The sequence below is a fragment of the Athene noctua genome, chromosome 2 (genome assembly GCF_965140245.1).
Source record: "Athene noctua chromosome 2, bAthNoc1.hap1.1, whole genome shotgun sequence".
NCBI classification, from domain to species: Eukaryota; Metazoa; Chordata; class Aves; order Strigiformes; family Strigidae; genus Athene; species Athene noctua.
This window is the reverse complement of record NC_134038.1, coordinates 24,706,892-24,726,171: the sequence shown is the minus strand read 5'-3', so window position 1 is coordinate 24,726,171 and position 19,280 is coordinate 24,706,892. Positions and strand designations below refer to the sequence as shown.

The following is a 19,280-nucleotide window of genomic DNA, read 5'->3' as shown; positions in this document are numbered from 1 at the left end:
AGGTCTGTAGCATGCGCTAAATGTATTTTTAGATAGAATGTGAGCAATGTTATAGATTTTAAAACTTAGAAATTTAAAGGCTTTATTTTTTAATTTTTTTCCCCAGTACAAATAAGTTAGCTCTGTAGTTACATTCAGTATACATAAAAGATGTGAATATGGGTAGTATTTAATTTCTTTACCATATTGGTAAAATATGAGTGTTTACTGCATACTGGGAATTCACAGATGAAATAATTTTTCCAATCACATTATGTCTGAAAAAACTTAAATGTATTTCTTTCCAATAGGCTGCAGTGCAGGTGCTTACTATTTGGGTTGTTGACAGAAGCTGATTTTGTTATACCTCACAGGGGTCTTACTGAGCATGGTGTGGATATATTAGCTTTTAGAATGAAAAAAAGTACTAGTCATGTTGATGATTATTTAACTTCTAAAAACCTAGATGAGGGGGCAAATAAGTATAACATACTCGAAAAGTAGCTTAGTAACTGCTGTTCGCTTTTCCAAACCTGTTTCTAAGTATCTTTCAAATTAGTCATTAAAATTCTTTGTCTTCAGTAATCCTGAGTCTTCTGTTTGCTTAATTAGTTTGAAAGTTGATTCTTGCCATAAAAAAATTAATCTCTTATGCTATATTATATTCCTGGTATTTAAAGGGGTTTTGGTATAGTTTGTTGCATTTCCAGGTTGCTGACTGACTTAACTGAACTGATTGTTAGAGTTTTAAATCCTGTGAGTTTTGGATAAATAAAGGACAAGGATACTTGCTTTGTTTTAATTTTGATTTTAAAAAAGAATGCAAGTTGGAAATAATGACTTTAGCAATAAATGAATTTGTGATTGTCTTCCTTATAACTTCTAAGAATTTGTTTTATTTTGTAGGTTATGTTCAGAGTTTGATTAGGCGTGTTGTAAACAATGTCAACATTGTGATCAACAATCTCATATTGAAATATGTGGAGGATGATATTGTTCTCTCAGTCAATATTACATCTGCAGAATGCTATACAGTGGATGAGTTTTGGGATCGAGCATTTATGGACATCTCTGGTGAGTAGATTTTTTTTTTTCATTTTAAGTATCACAGTGGAAGAAGTTAAAATGATACAGAAATTTGCAAGTCTAAAAAATGGCTGTGTATGTCAGAAGTATAATACTTCCTGCTTTTTAAAATTTCTTATTAATTTTTCCTTTGTCCTCCATTTTGAAGAGCCAGTTATAATAAGATAGCTTCATTCTTAACACATACTTATATGGTCACATGATACAACATGTTTTATAGTCCTCTCTGCTCATACTTGCCATCTTTCTGTGATTGCATTTGATTTTGTGCTTGCTGCTGACAGTGAATGCTTAGGCAATCTGTTTCTAGTTTTGTGAACGAGCAGTAGCATCTTAAGGCATTCTTATGCAATTGTTTGTGACAATCTTGAAACTCTTTAAGTAGGCTGGCTAGAGAGGTACTAAAATAGTAGCAAGCATGGCATATGAATTGCAACGGCAAACTTCATTTTACTTCACAATTTCAGGGAAAGAAAGCCCAAACTTTTTGATTATTATCTCTATCTTCAGCATCTGAATGTCTCAGTCCTTGACTTACCAACATTCATCTGTAAGTCTAGGTGTTCTTACTGACATTTGGTAGGGATGGAATTTGGGCATGGTAAGAATATTCTGAGATCCCACAGAAGATCTTTGGTAGAATGGTGAATTTAATTAATGGTTTCCTGATGACTGGACCTATTTCTTTGTTCTGCCTAAAATTATTGTGAAGCAATATACAAAATTAAAAACACATTTCATGTTAAGATCACTATAATAGCTCCTGTTTACTTTAGAAGATTCAAAAGAAAACTTTTTTGGGAAAATATGCACAAATCTTTCTGGTCAAATAACAGGAATAATATTTATTAGTCTTATGCTTGCATGTGAAGCATTACTTTCATTTTACAAACTAATCCGAGGTGCAGTGAAGGTATTGAAATTTAAATTGGTTGTAACTAATTTGTCCTCACTATTTAAGAATTCTGCAGAAAGTCTGTGATTTAAATTACTCTCTTTAGTCACATAAGCAAGTACTTTGCTAACAATTTAAATAATGACCACACAACTATCTTGAATTGTTTTCTTCTAGATAAGGACATGTATCCATAACTTACTTTTCTTGTACAATGTATTTTTTTTAACCTATATACTTACTTTAAAAGCCACTGATCTGGTACTGAGAAAGATGATCAACTTTTCTGACTGCACGGTATGTCTTGATAAGAGAAATGCTAGTGGTAAAATTGAATTTTACCAGGAACCTCTGCTGTACAAATGTTCCTTCAGGACTCGTCTGCATTTTACTTATGATAACCTCAACTCTAAAATGCCATCTATTATTAAAGTAAGTATCTAAAATAATTTTTTTTGCTATTCATTTGTAAAGTTTTGAGTTTTTTCAAAATATACTTCAAAAATTAAGGTAAAATGAAAAGCTAATGTTGTTGGGTTTTGCTAAAGGGATTTTTTGATTGAGTGTTGTTCATATGATGTAATTAGTTGCTGTACAGTAACAGCATATAAGGAGGTAGTGTTCTCTAAAATTCTCTATTTTTTCTGAAATTTTAAAAAAGAAAACATAATAATTGAAAGGAATAATATGCAGGTAATCTGCATATTATTTATTTTTAAATAAAAAAATAATACTGTATGCTTTAAGGTTCCTGCAATAAGATGGAAAGGATTTTTTGCATGTTACTGCTTCAAATGTAGCTCAAACTGTCATAAATAACAAGAAACTTCAGCGTATTAGCACTATGTAGTGAACCATGTGAAATGGATTAGCAAGCCAAGCTCAGTTCCTAGTGAACAGGAGTGCAGTATTACTCATGGACATCTGACACTAGGTGACATGTTTACATTCTCCAGTGCAGAAGCAAAATGCTGAGTTGGTGGAGAGACTAAAGTACCTTTCGCTCCTACTTTTTTTTTTTCTTGTTCTGAGTAGTCATGCATGTAAGGTTCATCTTCCCTCCCTCCCTCTCTCAATGAATACCAGAGATGCCCATTCATTTAGCTGAGAACTGTTTTAAGTGAAGACACAGACTTTACACCAGGATTTTCCCAGGCTTTAATAAAAAATAATCTGAGGTATATGCACTGCAAAATACTAAATGTTGAGATAATTTGGAAGTGTCACTTTTTCAGTTTGGATACTGCATTTGTTTGACTTGTGATATGATTCAGTAAGGCCTAAGCTGTTGTGAACTTAAGGCTGGGAGTTAATTTTTTTTCTATAAGTTTTTTTTTCTATACGCTCTGATTTTATTGGTTATGTTGCACATAGGTTACTTAGGGTTTTCTTTTTTCTTCTTTTCTCATCTTTTTTTATTCAATCTTTAAACATAAAATACTGTTTATGAAGACATTCAGAAACATAATTAAATCAAAATGAGATTAATATTTAAGTGAATTAATGATTGTTTATTATGATCCAGAGAATAATGGTCCAAAGTTAATGATTTTTAAATCTTAGATCTTTTCTAGTATTTCACTACCATACCATTATGCAATGATTATATCTACAAATCTGTTTACCCTCACAAGTTTTATATTTGATAACTTTCTGATTTGTTGCATGCATGGTGATTGTGTGCTGTGGATCGTCAGGATGCAGTTATTTAAAAAGATTTTATTTAAAATATTTAACTCTTGAATGGGAACAGCTGTTTTTTACAATTGAAGTAAAAGGAGCTTTTATCAGTAAATAGAACTACTTAATAGAATTAATTCAAGGACACTTAAAGCTTTTTAAAAGTCTCTGCTGCAAATGAAATTACTGTAGCTTCAGTGTGTCTGAAGGGTAGATTACTGAATACCAGCAACTTGTGTTCTGGTGGTTTGTTTCCCAGCTGAAGACAAGAGTCAGCGGCACTCAATAATCTTTCCCTCTAAGTATGTCAAGATCTTTATAATGAAAATTTTCATAGTCTGTGTTGTTCACTTGGTAAAGCACATCTGTTTTTCCAGTCTTGAGTGGAAGTTTCCAAGACTTCCATGTTTGTAATAGCATATGCTCTTCTGGTTTCTGTGTAGGGACTAGACTATTTTTATAACCTGTATAATTTTGACTACTGTGTCCAAACTAATCTTAATGAGTTTAATTAAAGTTGAGAATTCTCAAAGGAAGACAGTTAAGTACTTGGATATGTACTTGTGTGATTTTTAAATTGGTAACACTAAGCTCCTATTTTCAGTTTTAGAGTGAAAATAGTATACGTGGGAGGAGGCAACAAAACAGATTAGAGTTTCAAGCTTTTTGTTGCTTTTCTTGTTGAAAGCATCATGGGATGAGACAGCCATGAGACAGATGTGCTGATTTATGCTGGGGATATCAGTCCTGCCTCCCCCTATTTGCAGCAGCACTGACATTTGTCTGACTTGTCAGTCATCAAAGTCACTCACTATGTTGACAGAAAGCTAACTGAACATGAAGAAATAAATAATTTTCTGCTGGTTTTAGTGGCACGAGTCAATTTACTGAGGAGCAGATGAGTTCCACTGGCACTGTTAAGAGCAGGATCATGATGGGAGGGTAGTACCATACAAAAAGTCCAGGAGTGTAATACAGTTTCAATTAAGACACTGTATAATTATGTTCATTGCCTGGAGTGTTATCTAGTGTTCCTGTCATCCACCATGACATATGCACCTTGTGTGACTTTTAAAAAGGCTTCTAGCAAAATAATATTTTTTCTTCCAAATCTTAAGATAGTTATTCGCTTCCTATCTTTCCTGCTGTTCATCTGCACAGAAAAGATATTATTGACAACTTTTAATCAATTGGCCTTGGAAAACTGGTACTGAAGGATTAATTTTTAATTTCCAAAATGTGTTTTAGGATTTTACATGCTGTTATCTTTCAGGGAATTTTAAGTAATAGCAGAATTCTGATACCTAAAATATTTAGTCTGTATAATTGTCTGATACTATGTTGTCACTCATTCTGTATGACTAAGGCTTTATTAATTTAGTCTCATAAATTTAGTTGTGAAGTCTTATTAGTATATTAGCATATTTTTATAGAAATATTTCTTTTACTACTGTATTTTTACCTGTACCATGGATGTGCAGTACAAAGTAATTTTTCATGTTTCTTGAATTCAGTTGCATTAAAGCCAACCTTGATGCTTAGTTACTTTCCCTCTCCACTAATTTTACCAACAAGTTTTAGAAACTGGACCTTGAGCTAGAAATAGGTCTGATGTTACAGACAGTAATTTTATTACAATAATTTTATTTTATGCAGCTCTTATTTTAATTAAAGATAGATATCTTATAAAGTCTGTTTTTGTCTTTATAGCGTGATCACTTACTCATAAAAATATTCTGAAGTATTGCATAAAATAGCTAAAATATTTAAAGGAGGAAAATTTTAATCCTAGTCATTAGTCTTTGCAAAGCTTGTTTTCATTTAAAAAAACCTGCTTAATTGTATGTTTGAACTGGAATATCTAGGGAAGCCAGTTTCCACTTCAGGTGGAAGGAATCCTTTTTGTCCCCCTGTACTTGTCCACTTGCAGCAATGTTGGGTGTAGGAAGGAATCAGAATAAAGCATCTTGTATATTAAATCCTATATAGAGAGATTTTCTTTAGCATGCAGAGATTTTTATGTATAATGAAAAAAAAGTTTAATCAGATGCATTTATGGATTTATGTTTTAAAAGTTTCTTCAGCAACAATTGTAAAATAATAAAATATTTGTGTGTATATATATTTATATGCAAAATATATTACATTTGACTTTTCAACCTGAAGATCTCATGTAGCAATCCAAAGAGTATGTGTAGGAACTCCAAGAGTATAAGCTGCAATACAACGCAAGGCACACACAAGTGTATGCCTTGTGTTAAAGTGCAGGTTTTGGTTTTAGAAATTAGAATGCATATACAAAATTAATATGGAGAAGTATGGTGTAAAAGTTGGCTTTAGTATGACAGAGCTTTATTGTTACTTGCTTTTGTTCTCTTTCATGTTATAGATTCACACATTAGTTGAAAGTTTGAAACTTTCAATCTCTGATCAGCAGCTTCCTATGTTTATACGTATAATGCAACTTGGGATTGCTCTTTATTATGGAGAAATAGGCAACTTCAAAGATGGGGAAAGCGAAGATTTGGTTTGCCACACTAAAGATATGTTGGGAAATATCACAGGTAAATACAATTTCTACTTTTTAAAAGGAAATGTTAAAAACACTAATTTCTTTGCTTTTTACAAATATAAATGGCCAGGTCTAGTCATTGCAAAGTGTATTGGCAGTCTGCAGTTTGTTAGAGGCAGTTCATTGTGTTGGGTAGGTATGCAGTGCTCCAACATCTTTTTCATGTTATGTTCTGAAAAGTATTCTGATGATCCTGACTAAACTGAGGTTAAACTTTAGATAAAAAGACTATTTTAGGAGTTGTGACACAGTAGGGTACTTCGGATTTATCTGTCACTATATTGTACAACAAGGTACCTGTCCTTAGGCAACTTTAGCTTTTCTCAGATGTGGCTGCTGCCAGTTTTGAAGTGATGTGGTTTTCCATTTTTCTTTGAAACATGTTCCTGAGAATAGGTGTATCAGCATTTGTTCTAAACAGCAAAGTATTACTTTGCACTATCTTTTCAGTAGTTCTGTCCTTGTACATTGTGTAGACTCCTCTGCTTTTTATTTTCATATAATATGCATTCCCTTTTCTACATGATCTTTCACAGTAACTTACTGTGACATAATCTTTTTGAGGACCATTGCACTGATGAGGGGTGAATTATCTTTACCTTTATGTGATAGCTTCCCATCTGCTGTTTCCCAAATATTGCTAGGGTTACAACAGTGCTACATTTTAAACTGTGAACCTTTCACTCCAGCCTCAATTTTATGTGACTTTGCTAGAAGCTACTAACTTTGCTACTGTATTTTTATTTTTTTCCAGTTATATCAGGACATAGATTTGAATGTTGAGGTTTTGTTAGGTCAGTTGTTAGGAATTTGCAGCAACGTCAGAAAGGCATATATAGGTGCTTAGTTTATATTAAAACGGAAATAAAATTTCTAAGTAGATACTAGAACTTATAGAACTGAATAAACAAAAGTTTTTGTGAAATATAAACATAACATTGAAGAGTCAAGCAGTCATATTGACTTACATCATACTATTGTCATTAGTAATTAATCAGGAATGTAATGAACTTGAACATCCAAACTTGAATCTGAGGTATTTGTAATGTATCAGGCCCTAAGTAGAAGAGGGAGGATGAACCGTTATTCAAAATTCTGAATTTTCTTGTTTTCATGCTTTTGTAGAGCAGAAGTTGATTTACTTGTCAAAACAGGGAAATTATTTAGAGATTTTGTGTTTTAGTTTTAATCTCCTCAGGACATAAGTTTTGGATCTCTTTCCAAGGTTGAATTTGGAATTGGGGAAGTAGGAAGAGATATTTACCACACAGCTGAGAGCATGATAACTTCTAGAAAATTCTTGGAATTATATGTGAAGGTGATGCAGCACTCTTAAGCTCTGTTTATCTTTATACTGTTACAATAGTTTGAAACTTTGTGTAAACTATTAAATTAATAAATTCTATTTAAGAAATAGACAATCTTATTTTACATAAGGTTTTTTGTTTTTTTTAATCCTGTGTTGCTCTCTTCTCTGGTTTCAGAGAAGTAAATACATTGTTGGAAAAATGACAGAAGTGGAAATATTTTTGCCAAAATATAGCCTTCAGTGTTGGTTGGCACAGATAGCCGTTTCACTGTCATACCAGATGTAGAATTCTCTGTCATGCTCCTGCTATGTGGAACTGAGCAAATGAATAAGATATCTGTAAACAGTTCTCTTGTATATTCTCTAAAGCTCAGATAGTTTTCTTCACTAGAAACTACTTGTCTTACAAGAAGCGTGGAGTTTGTTACACAAGACCTATGATTAGAAGTACTTAATATTATGAAAATATTAACTTACTTTTCTCCTGAGACTTAAAAAGCATACCGCTTTTAGAAGAGTTCTTCACCATTTCCCCTTCAAACAGTACAATTAAAGCTTTGGGTTAGATGCAGTGAGTTCTTAAAATGCACACTTAATGATTTTTCTGTGGAGAGTTGCATTACCCTTGGTTTCAGACAGAAGGTTGTCTTTGTACCATGAATATTTTTCTTTGTTCACGTCAAAGTTCACCCAAGTTTGGTCAAATTTTCATGCCATAGAGAATTATGATGTATTTAGAGTTGCTTGAACTTTGTAGCTGGATTAGTGGAGCTACTAAGGCAAGTAGGACTATTTGAATGTAGGAAAGACATTGAAAGAGTAGACAAATCATATGAGTCGGTATGGGAACAGCTGGGACTGGTAAGCAGTGAGTTTCAGATGAAAATATCTAAGGATTGGAGACAAAGATTAGCTGGGTAATGAGAAGACTGGGGTCAACAGCTGTAACTGTGAAGGAGGATGGAAGTTGGATAGGAGAGGTATGTGGATTTTGTTTGGCTGCTCTTGGTTAGTGTGTGAGATGGATGGTGAAACAGAAATACAGTTCAAGCGAAGATTAAGGGTAAAACAAAAGGCATCTGCCTACAAGTACTTGGTCTTTTTTGCATCTGGAATGGAATTTGAGATTATGTCCAAATATGACTATAATCTTTGCCGATGCATCTCTTGTTTTCCTTATTTTTAATGTACGTCCTCAGGAAGGTTGAATTGCAGTTGCTGTCTGTAAATCTCATTTGCATTCTTTTTTTGAACAACTGTGAATGTGACTTCCTAGTTTTTCATGAAATAGCCATCTAAAAATGAAATAACATGTAACCACACTGATGTACACAACAAGGGTTGTCAGAAGGGTCAGAAATTAGACTAAGGTTGCAATGTCAAGAACTACTAAGGAGGAAATGTGTAATTTCCTATGCAATTTTTGTTCAACTACTCTGTGCTCAAACATTGTCATGCTACTTAATTATATGATCATATCTATTTGACAGAACTATCCCCTTCAGAACACAAAACAGATGGCAATTGTTGGGTTGCCAAGCCAGAGCTGTAGAAGCAGTTCTAGAAGTCCACTTCTGTCTTCACTGCAAAATATTTTGCCACATACAGGCTAAAACGGTTACCAGCTGTCTTCCCTCATAACATTTATGCTTCATAGAGTTCAGTATATATGTAGGCATATGTGCACAGTGTGCACATGCACGTACACACACATAAATAAAACTTTTAAATATATAATGATTATTTTCCTCTCGTTCAGTGAAGTTAAGCTGGAGTGCCAAATTGACATTAACCAGGTTACCCATACCATCAGTTTGAGAGTTTACTTTTTTTTTCTTCTGACTTCATATTATATCTGTGTCTGAGAAGGAAAAAAACCCCACTTAAAATTTCATGGTGCATTTGTCATCCAAATTTCCAGCCACAGATTTGAACTTTTCTGAGGAAACTCTGAATGTGCTACTATTTTCAGAAAAAAAAATGTAATCAAGTACAATAATAAATGATATGTGTTATCTGCTGAGCTATATTAGCCACATTTTTTTTTCCAGGAGTAACACTTCATGAAATCCAAGACTAATTCCACTGGAATTGTGCCTAAATTCTGTGCAGTTTAATAAAGTACAGACCTCCTTTATAGATTATATTTTTATAACTCTTTGAAAGGGTTCTGAAGATTCATTTAACAGTTTAACCCAGTATTTTAGTAAGCTGTCCCTACTCTTTCAGTTTAAAGAATTTACAGGGTTTAGTTATCACTAATTCTTAGTCTTTTGGGTGGAATTTATTTTCATTATGTTGTTGTTGACATAATAAAGTCTGTTACCTATCCATGTCTAAGAATATTCCAGCAGCAGTTTGTTCTCGTATACCCAAACATAAGATCAAGACAGCTGGGTAACCTGTGTTATGAACATATGTTTTGCTGCCTGAGTAAAGTCTGCTCAAATTCTGTTAAACTGAAAGCACTGAAAAAACACAGGTAAAACTACAGGTCAGAAACTCACTTTAGTATGTAAATTGCCTTGGTACTGCCTCCATACTGGACGATGCTCCTGCTCAGGGCTGGACAGGGCTTTTGCTTCTGAGGGGTTGAGGGCTGCCTGAACTGTGGGCTTGGATGTCTGACTGTACGGCTAATGTGAAGGAGGAAATGCTTCAGAGAGATACAAAAGGGTTTGGACAAAAGCCTATGGCAGAACCAACAGTTGTAGTTTTGGTGGGCTGGGATTTGAGAGTAAGCTTTTCGTTTGTGGTGGAAAAAAATGTCTAATGTAACTAGAAATGAAAATAGTTTAGACATGAAAGGGGACAAGAAGCCAAGATGCAAGGGAGAGGTGGAATTCACTTGCATGGAGTTGCTGAGGTTGAAGATCTAAGGCTGAAATACTAGATCTGATTAAGAAAAGAATGATGTGAGATGTTTGAAGAACAGAAAAGGCACAGGCAGAGGAAGACTAGCAGTCACTGGGTGAAGAAACATGAACGGTGGACTAGAAAAGTTGCATGGCTGAGGGAGGGGTGCAGGGTAGGCATGCAGACAGCTAAGATGGGTCTTAATGATGTTAGGAGATGCTGAGTGAGAAGCTTGGGACAGATGTGAGAAGGTGGAATCATGAGCAGTATGAGTTACTGAGCTTCTGAGAGTGATTTTAACAATTCCTGGTTCTGCCTCCTCTGATTGCCTTCAGATTCTGCATTATGAAAGTTTTTTTGTTTTCTTTCATGAAATGAAATCTGTGGCAGATGTGATTCTAACATACGAAGCATGTTTCCCAGGTGTAAAACGGCAATAATAACAGTACCTTTCCATCCAAGAGGAATATTTTGAAATTTTCTAATATTTGTAAAGCACACTGAACCTGTCGTGATCTTTACTCTCAAAACCTAAATGAAAATAAAGAAGGCTTTTGTGGATGTGAGTAGTTAAGACTTTTACAACACTAAACAGAATAAAATGTTGTATAGATCCTATAAAACTCAAATTTTAATGGGCTGAAGTGTTCCTTATTGAAAACTTGGTGGTAAGAAACAGTAGCATGGGGAATTTTTTGGGATACCAGTGGGACAAAAAGCAGATCAAGAGAATGAGTTTAATATATTGCCAGCTTGGGGCTGAATATGAGATTTGAGATGACTGAGAAAACCAGATGCAAATAATTTGTGACAGCAAGAAATTCTAGGTGAGCATTAGTTGTTGGAGAAGGAATTGACTCTGCAGTGTTCTATTAGGATAAAAATGGGAAACCTGAAATAGATTTATTTATCCATATTTGACTGAGGAAAAGCAGCTGTGCACTGTGTTAAAAGACTTTGGGTAGAGGAGAATTACTCCTTAACAGTGGAGAAAATTATCCCCAGTTTGACTGAAATGATGTCGGGATAAAAGGCTGTGTCTGCCAAATTACACTTGCCTGTGTATTTTTCTTGTCCCTGCACTTTTTGTGTGTTTTTTCTTGAGGGTTAAAGAGATGGAGATATACATGGGATCTTTGTACCGGGGTACATAATACTGTTTCAGCCCTTCATGTTTTCTGAAGTAAATGACCTATGCAGTAAACCCCACAGTCTTTTTTTTTCCCTACAGTCATCTAGCTCCATTATTCGAGCTTCTTCCTTGCCTATATGCTTTGGTATCCTCCCAAGGAACAGTAGATATACTTGTAATTCATATTTCAAGAGACTGTAAAGGTGCAGTGGAGACAGACACTTGCGGAATGGGGCTTGTGGGGTAGGTGCATTGTGCAGCCGGCTAACAGCTAGCGTGACAGTGAGTAACTTTATTGTAGGTATCTGTAATAGTGCATTGTAACTGGTTGCTGAGTTCCTGTATGCTGAGGATGGATACCAAGCTCATTTGTATGGAGATGGCCAGATTTCATTAATTTGAGTACATGTTCAGGCACATAGAATCGCTTACATGTGTTAACATCCATTAAGTGAGCAGTAGTTAAAATGAGTAGCAAATTAAAAAAATGGAGAACTTCCCAAATTGAAAGTTCCTAAATTGGGGAGATAAAATTTGTTTATATTATATTTTTTTTTAGGAACTATAACCTTTTTGTGGAGAACTAGATTTTTACAAATACCTTTTAAACATCTACTTTATGTTGTCTTGCCATTTTCTTTTTTCTTGAAAAACATTAGTACTCCTTAAGTAGAGACCTCAAAAAAATCAGGTTAAACCTTTGGAATGCCTGAGTCACAGGTTGACGTTTTGTTTTTACTTATAACATAAAAGCTTAAATATCAGGACAGTTTTTCTGCTGCTGATCTTTTAAAAGTACATTAATGTAGATGGCAAGATGCAAGCAGTTTTTTCAGGCTTCTGGTGAGCAAAGTGTATTTCCAATTCATCTGCCTGAACTTGTATGTGGGATATGAAACAAAAACACTTTTGTATTGGCATAGTCAGATAGACATAGACATCTACCACCTTCCTCTTCCTATTGGGTTTGTGTGTTTACATATCACTTTGAGGTTAACTGTCCTGTGATTTGTGCCTCAACCCAGAGGTACCTGCCATTTTGTTGTGATATTTCACATTATCCTCCTTGTCCATTAAACTATAGCTTTTGTCCTGGTTCTGGTGTTTTAAAATCACTGCCAGTTGTTTTGTAGTTCACCTTTAACCTTTATACCTCATATATTTGCTCCTAATTTTCTTGGGGTTGGGATATTTTTTAAGTAATTGGAATTTTAAAATAATTGATTAACAACGCCAAGTATTGGAGAGCACTACCAGTATAATTATTGGTGTTATTTCAGCACTTCAGATTTGTTATGGCATCATTCTTTATGATCATTGTAGTGGATTGTCTTGTATAAAAAAGGTGTGATACGTCTTAAATATGTAAAAGTGAGTCACGTGAGTTGTAATATTTCATGCTACAAATATGGCAGATTTTCAACTAGGAAATGTTGTGGGTACATTTTTTTGTAAAAGGACATGAGGAATACCTTTCAGACTAGAGTTTGGTACACAGGATTTTAGTTTCTGCTCATGTTGGTATAACTTCCAGTTATGTGTGATCTTCTTCATTGATACTACCGTGCTAATGTAATGCATGTTTAATAGAACACAAGCCACTATTTTTTAAAATGCACTGTGAAGTAAAACTAGTTAAACATTAAAAAATGTAAGCTACTAGTACAGTAAATATTATGAGTTATCTTGTGGCAGTCAATTTATTTTCTTTCTGTGGTATAGATCCAAAACAAACATCATCTTTCAAATAAAATCGAGTTTGGCAACACAGCCACTGAATAGTATAAACCTATTGGGGGGAACTTTTACAAACATTGAACTTGTTTTTTTTCTGTATGTTAGTCATTTCTGTGCATTACTAATACGATAAGTACATGCAGAAGAAAGCCATACAGAAAATATTTATTGCTCTGAAAGCATGTGTGTTATTACATTTGAGATTCTCCAAGGACAGTTTATGCTGTAAGGACAAATTTAAGGGCTATTGCATTCTCAACGTCAGCACCAAAACGGTTACTATCAGCCAGATAACTTGCTCCTTGCAAATTTATCTTTTTTTTTTTTAACATGATTTATTGATTTATTCCATAAGTTTTGTATTCATCATCAACTATAATGTCGTCTTAGCTGTGAGTTTGCAGTAGCTTCTTTAGCTTATAGTGGAGTGGGTAAAATATGGATGAGGAAATTAATTTCAATATATAAATTTTTTATTTAGCGATATAAGAATGAACATTTAAAGTTCTGTCCCTGAAGTACTTACTGAGTTTTGTTTATACAGTTTCATGGTTGATTCAACCAGATGAAAGTTTATGCTATTGCCAGCAGGTATGGTGATGCATTCCCTCCTTCCCCTAGTGCCAGCACTTGTATTTATGAAGTCACAAGCTAAGCTGGGTCAGCCTTACCTGGCTGAAAACTGATACAGGCAGAAAAATAGAGAGTAATTTTCTACTGGGTTGGTTCCAGACTTATGGTGAGAGATACTCATTTCCAGACTCTTACAGATAAGAATCTCAAATACTTTAAAAGAAAGGATAGTGAATTTTGGAAGATCAAGCTTCATTTGAACATGGAAACAGTGAGATGTAGTGACACTGCAATCTTGTAATTTCTATAAAATGTTATTTCTTAATTTGGAATCACTGCCCTACACCATGAAGCAAGATTGTTCCAGTGTGATCTTGCTATGGGTGGCTGGCAAGAATGGATTTAGAAACCTGATGAGTAGGAGCATTTTGTTCTGTAACAAATTTACTGTATGTAAAACATAGGGGTTTCATCGTTATGTTTCACTGTCCTATATGTTTGTAGTTGATGCAGTGGTTAGCGTAATTAGTTAAACCAAAGAGACTTTGTGTTTACAAAGTATGTACTCACCTTCATGCATTAAAGGAGTTTACATTGTATTTGTGCTTTGAAGTGTTTAGAGGATGTTGTAGGTTGCTTACTAGGCTGATGTGCATTGGTTTCAAAGATTAACTGTTGATTACTTAATGATTGTAGTAGTTTTATATTAGTGATAGAAGATAGGTGTATCTTCCTCTTTAGTTTTCTGTCTCATAGTTTATAGATATTGCCATTTTAGTCTAGCTGTTCTTCTGTCTCACTTTAATAGCTTCCAAAATATTTAAATATGTTATAAACCAAACTATTATTTGGCATCTTTCACTGTTGTTTCTGTGTGTATGCATACTTTAGCAAGAGGTATGCTAAATGGTAGCTCAGTTTTATGGCTATGTAGACCAAATGTTATGCATGACCCAGGTGTTACATCTCCACATTTTATTCTCTTTTGGCAGACCTTCCACCATTTCTTCTGTGCTTGCCAACAACAGTTTAGCTAAACTACTTGAGTGGTCATGCTCCGTATCAATTCTTTTTCCTTCTATATCTGACAGTTCTGCCTCTTTCCAGGCAGTTCTGCCTCCATTTCCACAACTTTATGTGCATCTCTTCTGTATTTCCTGCGTTTTACATTTGGATTGAAATCTGATCTCTGACATTTTTTTGAAGACAGTAGGAAGGAAGCTTGCATTGCCCTTGTGGGAGGAGGTGTCCTCACCTCTAAGCATGAGTAGGGAATTCTCATGAGTGCTTTGCCTTATGCTTTCTCCCATTGTGCAAGTGTATAAAAAAATTAGACTAAAAGACTAAAGACTAATTAGACTAAGGACTAAAATCTGAAACTTCTAAGAATGGGATCTCCAAATTTTTAAAAATAATAAATGGAAATGGAATATGCCTATTTCTGTTCTCAGTTAAATAATATATTCAGTATTGTTCCCCTGTGGGAACCGTACTGCATCCTGTACTACCTCCCGTAATTCTGAAGTAGGTAATACCCCTCGGGAGTCCCATAAGAGTGGTGATAAAGCCCTATGGGCTAAGCTAATTGTGCTCTTTTTACATGCACACTGTTACCCATTTGGATCCTGAATCTTAGACTTGTGTCTTTTGGGAAGTCCTTGTTTTGTTCTGTATGCTATCTCTAATATTTTTTTCACAGAAGACCAACATTTGGTTTTTTGACTCACAGGTGGCATACCAGCTTTTTTTGAGTGCAGATAAACCTGTATCTTTGAGTACTTGAAAAACTGACTTCTAAATAAGGGAGGTTTTCAACCTTAATTTCTGGATCTGTGCTGTGTTTTCATTTTTCTTATTTTGGCTTTTACAACTGAAGTCCTTTTTTATTTCATTTGAGAACTGAAAACTACAAGATTGTAATATATTGTTATTTAGTAGGGTTTAATTTGCAACTTCAGAAGGGCTTTAATGGAAGAAGTCTTGAAAGCATATGATGTAGGTGACAAATTCTGGTCTCACTACAAATGTACAATAAAACTATTGCAAAGAACCTTAACTTTTTTTTTTGAGGGAAATGTTAATGATTCAAGCAAGTATTTGGAAATATATTCAGAAATTTAAAATTTCCACATATTTTCTATTGTTATAAACCAAATATCAGTGAATGCTATGTGGATTACCGTCCTAGATAAATTTCACATACTGTAATTTTGAGTGAATTAATTTTCAAGCATGGTTGATTTGAAATTGACTTGACTTTTTGTTTTAAAAGGCACAGAAGATGAGACAAGCTCGGTAATGCAATATCCTACACAGTATACTAATCAAGATCCTTATCTACATCAAGATGATGACCAGCAGCAAGGATGGGTTTCTTGGGCCTGGTCTTTTGTTCCTGCTATAGTGAGCTATGATGATGAAGAGAATGATTCTAGTGGAATTGATGATGGAACCATGCTACATCAGCAGAAATCTCAATCCCTCAAGGATCCTATTATTTCAATTGGGTTTTACTGTACAAAGGCAACAGTGACTTTTAAGGTAAGTATTTCTTATAGCATTTCATAGAGCATTTATTTGGCTTGTTGAGAAAGTGCATAAAGCTTATCTGAGGGCTTGTATACCACTTGATTGAAGATATTCATAGTAATGAGTAACAAAAAATATGAATGTTGAAAGTTCTCACATCGTAATGTATTGTTAAATGCGATGTGAGGTATTTTTGCCAATTGAGCTAGAATTTGAGTGTGAACAGTTTTATCTTAGAGAGAACCACTTTATTAGATTAATATTTTTTGATGGGAGAAAAAGTTAAAAGGCTTTTTATGAATGTTTATTGAGGTATTCTATCCATCTAATTTGTTTGTATAAATATCTTTATAAAAGAGTGTTAGCTTTCATATAGCTTGTGAATGGAAGGAGTGATTTTTTTAAAAGAAAGTATATATACAAATATGAATTTAAATTGATAATGTTGAAATTATTTTCCATTGGTTGGAATTGAAGAAACAAAGGGTAAATTGCACATACACTCTGAGTTATACATTATGTATGTAGAGAAAGATTTGAGTATTTTCTGTAAGCAAATCGCAGAGTAGTTGCTGGGCTTCTCTATTCCTTCTGTAAGGCTGCGGAAGGGAATATGTACAGTCTGACTAAGATATTGAGATGTGCTGACAGAAATAAAAAATTAAGGTTCTGAATTAGCAAAAAGCTTTTAACATGTGCCAAACTATATATAAGCAATTCTACGTACATAACTATAATAGAAAGTGGCTCTAGGTTTTATAATTAAACGTACATTAAATCAAGGCCAGAACTCTTCAGAACAGGAAACAATAGTATTTCTGTGAGCAGCAGAATAGCTATGGTTGATTTTTATGACTTTTAGCCTTTCAGATTAATTGCAGTATTTTCATAACCTGCATATAATGTCAGTGTGCCTGATTATACACTCAATAGCATCAGCAGCCCTTTCCCTTTTCTGCCCATTTGACTTGTCATCTGTGCACAAGAGAGTGTTTTGAGGGGGCTTCATGGCTACTTTCTCTTAGGTATTTTTGTTTGGTGGCATAGCAGAGTGTTTAGCTGCTCAGCAAATGTCAGAGAGGCTGAGACAAGTGACTTTGGGAGCTGCAGGCATTCTGTGGGAAAGTTTAATGTTTTATGCCTTCAGTCTCCTGGCAAATTTGATTGCAAAATTTGAGGACATCAGCAAACATTCAGTCATGTTCTTTTGTGTCCATCTGCTTCAGCCTTCATTAAAAGAAAACAAAAAACAAAACAAAAAAAGCTAAAAATAAATAACGGAAAATCTTTTCTTCCTCCTTTAATTATGTCCCTGGGACATCACTTAAAATGAAAAAGAACAAAATTTGTCATTTACCATGGCTCAGCATTTTCTTTTGTTTGTGCCTTCTCATACAGTAGTAATTTTTTACGTTCTTCCCTCAGGGGAGAAAACTCATTAAAAATAATATGAACTTCCTTATTGAACGTGATTTGCCAGATAGGGCTTTCCTAATATTTCATTGGCAAGTTTATGCATTTTATATTAGGAACTGATAAAAACTACTTAAAATGTAACATTCTGTATTATATATATTTTGAACGTGAAGTGATGTATGATACTAATATGGTGACAGTTAGGAGGAAAATGGAATTCATTGTTCTGCTTGCATGCAAAGAATGTATGGAATTAATTTGTGGTTCATATTTTGGTTAAAAAAAAGGTCAAGTTTCTGCATGAGCATTCTGAACAGTTGATATCATTCCAGCTAAAAATCATGCCAAATTAAATATAGAGTTTTCTAATAGTGGTGAAAATTATTCTTGTAATGTCTGAGTTCTTTTAATCAATTAATTGCTTTTCCTCTACAATAATTGCACACAGCTGAAGAGTGATCCGTGATTTTTTTTTTCCATCCAATTTTCTCAGACATTTGGATTACAAAATTTTAATTTGAAACAACATCCATGTGTATCCACTCTTGAAAATAATGAGAGCTTGTGGATATTTTTATATAAAAATTAGAATTTGAACTATTTAAGGTGATGTGTATAAATTTATTTTTTTAAATGCAAAGCATAGCACACTCATTATTTTGTGTTACTCTTTCTTAGCTGCAGGTTATATGCCTTTTAACCTGAGTGTGTGTTTTATCACTTTAAATTTTTTTTGCTGAGATCTTGCAAGAAATGTTAACACATGTTTCTCTCAATTGCCATGACAAGAAACAAAAATGAGTATGGTTGTAATCAAAATATTTCCTTAATATTATCATGCTATTTAATTATTTACTGGGAAGAATCAATAATGTATTTATGGATTTTTACAGCCATTTATAAGCTCATTTGATACTATGTTAATAATGCAGCTGTGTATCTGTTTCATCTTTTCACATAGCTTCTCTTTAGATAAGCAAACTAAAAATACTGTAGTGTATTTAAAACTTTCTGTTATGGGGCATACTTCAGCCAAAAGTTGCATATGAGAATTTCTAATATGGATAATGCGTTACAGCTGTTTAACTGCACCTGTTTCCTGCTTGTTAATAAATTTTGGCCCACAGTTTAATTTGTCTTCATCAGTTCTGTATATTAATGACACTACTGCTGTTTAATACTAATATTAATTTATATAAGGTGTTTATCCCGTTGTTTCATAGCTCACTGAAATGCAAGCTGAAAGTAGTTATTACAGCCCTCAGAAAGTAAAATCCAAAGAAGTTATATGCTGGGAGCAAGAAGGAACCACAGTTGAGGTAATTTTCCATTGACAGGGTTTTTGTGATTCATTATAAATAATGCAGTAAATAGTTACCAATACAATATTTAAAAAATATTTTATTACTGATTTTTTTCATGTGTTGCTGTATTGGATGTGTTTGGTATATTGGATATGAAATTCTCTAAATTTCTAGTGTTGTAGTGATCAGACACTAAAGTAATCCCTTCCTTC

General features: G+C 33.9%; 1 protein-coding gene across 2 annotated transcripts in view; it reads left to right on the top strand.

Annotated features, from left to right (window-relative positions):
* The window catches only part of VPS13B (vacuolar protein sorting 13 homolog B), a 482,028-nt gene that overhangs the window by 50,612 nt on the left and 412,136 nt on the right, over positions 1-19,280 (top strand). For both annotated transcript variants that reach the window (XM_074898647.1, XM_074898646.1), the window contains exons 5-9: positions 886-1,053; positions 2,211-2,392; positions 6,030-6,204; positions 16,092-16,360; positions 18,988-19,083. In XM_074898647.1, coding sequence (XP_074754748.1) covers positions 886-1,053; positions 2,211-2,392; positions 6,030-6,204; positions 16,092-16,360; positions 18,988-19,083 — 890 coding nt within the window. The remainder of the gene's footprint in view (positions 1-885; positions 1,054-2,210; positions 2,393-6,029; positions 6,205-16,091; positions 16,361-18,987; positions 19,084-19,280) is intronic.